At 41.9% G+C, this 5,354-nt stretch overlaps 1 protein-coding gene across 1 annotated transcript; it reads right to left on the bottom strand.

The window, feature by feature from the left end:
* Window positions 1–351: 351 nt before the first annotated feature.
* Window positions 352–5,243, bottom strand: LOC111673015 (SWI/SNF complex subunit SMARCC2-like). Its single transcript, XM_023430666.2, has 8 exons — window positions 4,989–5,243; window positions 4,306–4,467; window positions 4,129–4,190; window positions 3,905–4,025; window positions 3,658–3,821; window positions 3,432–3,566; window positions 2,979–3,342; window positions 352–2,528 (listed from the first exon to the last, which is right to left on the bottom strand). Exons 1-8 carry the CDS (start codon window positions 5,236–5,238, stop codon window positions 2,464–2,466), a joined length of 1,323 nt encoding a protein of 440 aa, XP_023286434.1. The 5' UTR covers window positions 5,239–5,243; the 3' UTR covers window positions 352–2,463.
* Between the last annotated feature and the right edge of the window lie 111 nt (window positions 5,244–5,354).

Here is a 5,354-nt window from a genome sequence, read left to right as displayed (position 1 = left end):
TTAAACCAGAGACATCAGAGAGTTCAGGATTGTTTATGCAAACTGCCTCATCGTTAGCAGGAAAAGGCCTTTTTCACAGCAGACATTTTAACGTGTCACAGTAGAAGAACAGGTGGCCTTCATTAATGTAATTAGTAACACCTGTGCTCTTCCTACTCTGACAACTCAAAATGTCTGCTGTATAGAAACCCTGTCAGTGATTGAACTGTGGGACGAGCCTTAAATTCTACTCTGCACTTGGTAGTCAGTGACAAACAGGTAAACTAGTTTAAGTTGTAGTTTTAGATCCTTGTGTGTGATTATTTGTGTGTGAGGCAGCTGACAAAAGAACAAACCACTCCACACAGCCACTCCTCTTCACATCTTTATTTTTTTCCCAACATTTTGTAATTAAAACCTGAACCGCTTTTGCTTTGCCTTTTTTTTTTTCATACAAACTGCCAGAGTAACTGTCAGCACTGATGTGATGATTTACTGAGGAAAAGTTGATTTCTACTGTATAATAATCAATGCAATTGCTGCTACCTTCAGCATAGTGAAAAACATACAGAATCTGAACAGACACTTATTTCATATCACAAAATCCACACAATGTAGTAATAACACAGATAAAATAAGTCCATTTATGCTCACAGCTGTGGTGAGGACTGCAATACTGGCTTGACGGACATTAACTGTAAAGTTTCACCATCTGACTGGATTATATTTCATGACACCGACGTGATGTGCCGTGTGCAGAACAAAGCATGTTTTTTTAAATCCTTCAAACCTGGTGATACACAACAAATGGCACTGAAAATAAAACTGAACGGTAACATGGTTTACAGATCTTCATGGCATGCGTTCACATACACACATGCTCACAGTCACATCTCAGACAGATCCAACAGGCCTGTCTGAATCATACACAACAGTGGAAGGGGTAAATATAGGCTACAAAGGTAATAATATACAGTTACAATGTTGACATATCAAAGAAAGAAGATGGAAAAATGGACAGTAAAAAATATAAAAATTGATAGGATAAAAAGTGAGGATATTGTTGCAGATATTAAGGACACAATTCTCCATTGTCACCCGTTTAAGGTGCGAGCTCCCTTGTCTTTGACAGCATTAACATTTCTTCCATCTGTAACTTGAAATGCACCACCGAAAAAACAAGCTGCGAAAAAAAAAATCCTCTTCATTTCCCGAGCAACCACAATAATACTCACTGAATAAATGAGATAAACATGATTATAAAAAACATTTTGGTTTAGCAAATAACACAAAGTCAAATCATGAATAAACACATTTTGTGGTCGCTGATAGTATTATCATTCCCAGACCGTCTTCTTCAGTCGTTTCTTCTGAACAAAACTACATTCCACACAAAACTACAACCTGGATTTCATCTTGATTTGCAAAACTTAAGCACCTCACTGACACATTAATAAGTGCTGTGGAAAAAGGACATTATTCAGTTATGATCTAAAACAAGGTCTTTTCAGGACCTCACACTGTCAGTACTTTCAAAATAGTTCCCATATTTGTCATTACGGGGCAACAAAAGGTGTTTGTAACAGAAAATCCAGCTTACAGTACGTATTCTCAAACTGCATCCAAACAAACTAATTTCAAACTGGCTTCTGATTTGAACACTTTTCATTCATTGCAGACTTTTCTCTTAAGAGAGACATTGGTTTTTAGACATGCGACCTTCAGGCCATACCTTGAAGAGTGACCGTTGTCCATGTAATACAAATAAAAAATAGAGAGGAAAAAGTAATATTCCCAATCGAGTTTCTAAAACCTTCAGTATGAAAAAGTATTTAAGACAACAAAAGGACGATATAAGTGCTAAAGTTCAATTTCATGGATACTTCAAGTCTTACACCGAGACCTAGGGAAACATATTAAAAGTGCATTTTCTTCTTACATACTGTATATTTCAATCAGTACCTACAGTACATGGGGTGAAACTCTGGAGCGCTTGTGAAGCCTGAGTCTTCACAAGTTGTGATAAACTGTTGCAGGAAAATAAATGCAACAATTTCCAAAACACTGAAAACACAAGATGAGTCTTTTCTCTTCTTCTCCTTGAGTGCCAGCATGTTGGTAAGACCCTTAGTTTACCAGATCTCTGGTGTTAAGCTTAAAATAACAAAGTGAGATGTTGCTGTCCAATCGACCACACAGGATGAACAACTTCAGTACGAAAATTAATTTTCTTCAACAGTCGATTCAATTTGAAAAGGACTTTTTTTTTTTCAACAGATCAGTCAGAGTATTGGTGGGTTACCGCTTTTCTTTCTCACATCAATTGTCCTGTTGGAAAAAACAAAAACAAAAACAAAAACAAAAAACTGAAAATGTAAAATGTGTTCTCTTCCTTCAGTTTATGACTTCTTCATTTCAGATGATACAGGCAGGATTCAAAGTGGAGTCAGAGTCATTCGGATTCTCGGGCAATTTATTGATGTCTCACTGTGGTGGAGGGACCGGAGCTGCGGGGTGGAGTGTTTCCCCAGAGAGAGAGGCGTTGGGCTCTGTGAGGAGGTGACAGAGAGGAAAAGGTGAACAGTGTTAAAAATCAACCATTTAGAGCTGCCAGGTTTTACAATATAACCCTTAGTTCCTGTTGGTGGAACTCAGGTTGGATTTTTGTTAACAACATGAAGAACACAGATGAACCGGTCTGTGTGGTCCTACCGCAAGTTGAAAGGGGTTTGTATAAATAACTGACTAAATGTGAGTAAAAACAAAGGTTCCGCAGTAATGCAATTATCTTAATATTTCACTAAATTGAATATTTTTAGGGTTTAGACTGTTGGTCAGACAAGTCAAGACATTTCATGACATCACCTTGGGATATTGCGATGGGTATTTTTAACTGTTTTATCATATTACACATATTCATTCATATTTAATCACATATTACATGTGATTAAATTTTGAACTGTGCTTGACACAGATCAAGACAGTGAGGCTGCACTCACCATGAAGGACAGGTGTAGTGCTGGAGCTGGAGTGGGTAGCTGCGGCCTGGCTTGGAGGGCAGGGCGGCGAGGTGTGAGCGCTCTGAGCTGGTTGGGACTCAGGAGCTGGGGCAGAAGAGGCTGGAGGCGCGGGGCTAGCGGCCGGCTGCGGTGCTGGTGTGCTGGGTGCTTGCTGACTTGCTGTCGGGCCCTGGGGTGGCGGTCCTGAGGCCGCCTGGTTGGAATGAGGACCTCCAGCCTGGCTGTGCTGCTGGTGCTGAATCTGCTGGAAGTGCTGCTGGCGAGCCCTCATCTCAGCGTATTTCAACTGCTCCATGTGGAAAGACTGACGGTCAGCCAGCAGCTGCTGCCGCTGGTACTCCAACTATACACATGCACACAGAAATATGTTAAAGTATTTATATTGTATTCTACTGTCCATTGATGCTACATATCCCAGAACTCCTCACTTACAGCCTCCCTCTCTCTGTCCATGATGGTTTCCAGTTCTTCAAAGTGTCGCAGTTTAATCTCCAGCTTCTTCATTTGGGTTTCCACCAGCAGAGCCACAAGAGATTTGATCTTCCTCTCTTCCACTGCAGCCAGGTGCTGTCAAGAAAGTGGAGGTGAAACCAAAGCTGGAGAAAATGTAAAACAACACAAAAGGTGATGAAGGATACAGTGTGATAAATAACTTTACCTTGGCTTTGACAGCAGCAGCAGCGAGAGCAGACGCAGCAGCAGTGGCCAGGTTCCCCTCTCCAACATCACGCTCCACCTTGGCCTTCCTTTCTCCCTCACTCTCTCCTTCTCTTTGTCCTTCCTCTGTTCCCTCTTTTCCCTCCTTCTCTTTCTCCCCATCGCCTAAAAGCAGAAAAGACTTACATTTTTTCACTTTTGACAAGAACACAGTATTTCCTGTGTTTGAGAGACATGCACTTTCATACCCATCTCTGACTCAGTTTTGTCCGCCTCCCTCTCTCCTTCAGGTTCTCTTCCTCTCTCGTCTTCCTTCTTCCCATTCTCTGGCTGCTTTTCCTCTTCCTCAATCGCTCCATCTTTGCTGTCCTGTGTGGGGAAGTAAACACAGCACAATGAGCTTTGCAGCAGCGCATCGGCAGGACTATCACAAATAAGTAACATCATGTATTATAACACATATGCATCATACCTTGGCCTCTCTTTTCTCTTCACCTGATTGGCTGTCATTCTTGCTTTCATCAGTGTTTTCATCTAGAAGCCGAGAGAGAAGACACGTCAGAAGCTGTCTCTTGCAATTTTGCATGTTGTGTGTATATTGTACGTGTGTGGGTGTGTGTGTGTGTGTGTGTTTGTGTGTCCATCCCACCAGGTCTCTCTCCCTCCTCCAGCCCAGTGCCTGCAATGCCACTGCCCTCCAGGCCGTATAGAGGGTCCTGGCGGCCGCTGACCCTCGCCGCCTCCTCCACCCGCCGCACATGAGCCTCGACCAGAGCTGCAGGAACCTCCTCTTTCATACGAGAAAACTCCTCTGAGGAGCAGAGACAGATTGTGAAATTGTGAGTTAAAGGTGTTAAGGATAAATTGATCATCAATTAAGCAAGAAATTTGATTGCTCAGTAGTAATCTGTGCATGCAATGAGTGATCACTGTAACAAAAGCACTTGTTTTTAGGGAGCTTCTTTTTTTTTGATACAAGAACCTGTAACATGGCTGAGATGTTTTATCTTAACTTGTGTCGTTCATAATTATTGCATTCTGTAGAATTCCCAGCGTCCCACAACAAATGTCAAAATCAAGCTTTCATGATGAAAAAACATCCATTTTGTATTTCATAAGCTTTCATATTTCTCTAATTGATTAATTCTTGACCCGCCCAATTCAGGAAATAAAACTTCTAAACCTGTCGAGGCAACTTCACATGTTTATCTGAAACAAGATACAAGTTATGAGCTCATTACCATATTGTGTCTTCAGTAGGAGGTAGCTGTAAATAATTTTATTTTTCAGTGTCTGTACAGCAGGGACATTTCAAAATAAGCCATTTCTCACCCAGAGCAGATTTGGCTGCAGCTGAGGCCACACGTGGGTCGACTACGGAGGCGAGGAAGGCCACCGTGCTCATGACAGGGTTTCCTGCTTGGCTGAAAGGTATCGGCTGGTAGGCCAGTGGTCCCAGGGTCGAGGAGCTGTCCTCCAAGTAGGGGTCTTCAATGGGCAGGCGCAAGAAGTGCAGGATACACTCATCCTGCGTACGGCTGCCCACATGTTCTGACACTTTGTTCCAGTCGTCCTTGTACATCTCCAAGCCCTGAGGAAAGTGAGGTCTACATTTAGCCCTGTTGTTTTTTTTTTTTTTTACTAAGGCACTTTAGTTTTATACATTTTGACTTCATGTTGACACCATTGCTTCATTGT

This window comes from Seriola lalandi, unplaced genomic scaffold (assembly GCF_002814215.2).
Source record: "Seriola lalandi dorsalis isolate HSWRI2012SDOR001 ecotype SW California unplaced genomic scaffold, Sedor1 jcf7180001963262, whole genome shotgun sequence".
NCBI classification, from domain to species: Eukaryota; Metazoa; Chordata; class Actinopteri; order Carangiformes; family Carangidae; genus Seriola; species Seriola lalandi.
Note: the sequence above shows the minus strand (reverse complement) of the source record. Positions and strands in the feature narration are given on the sequence as shown.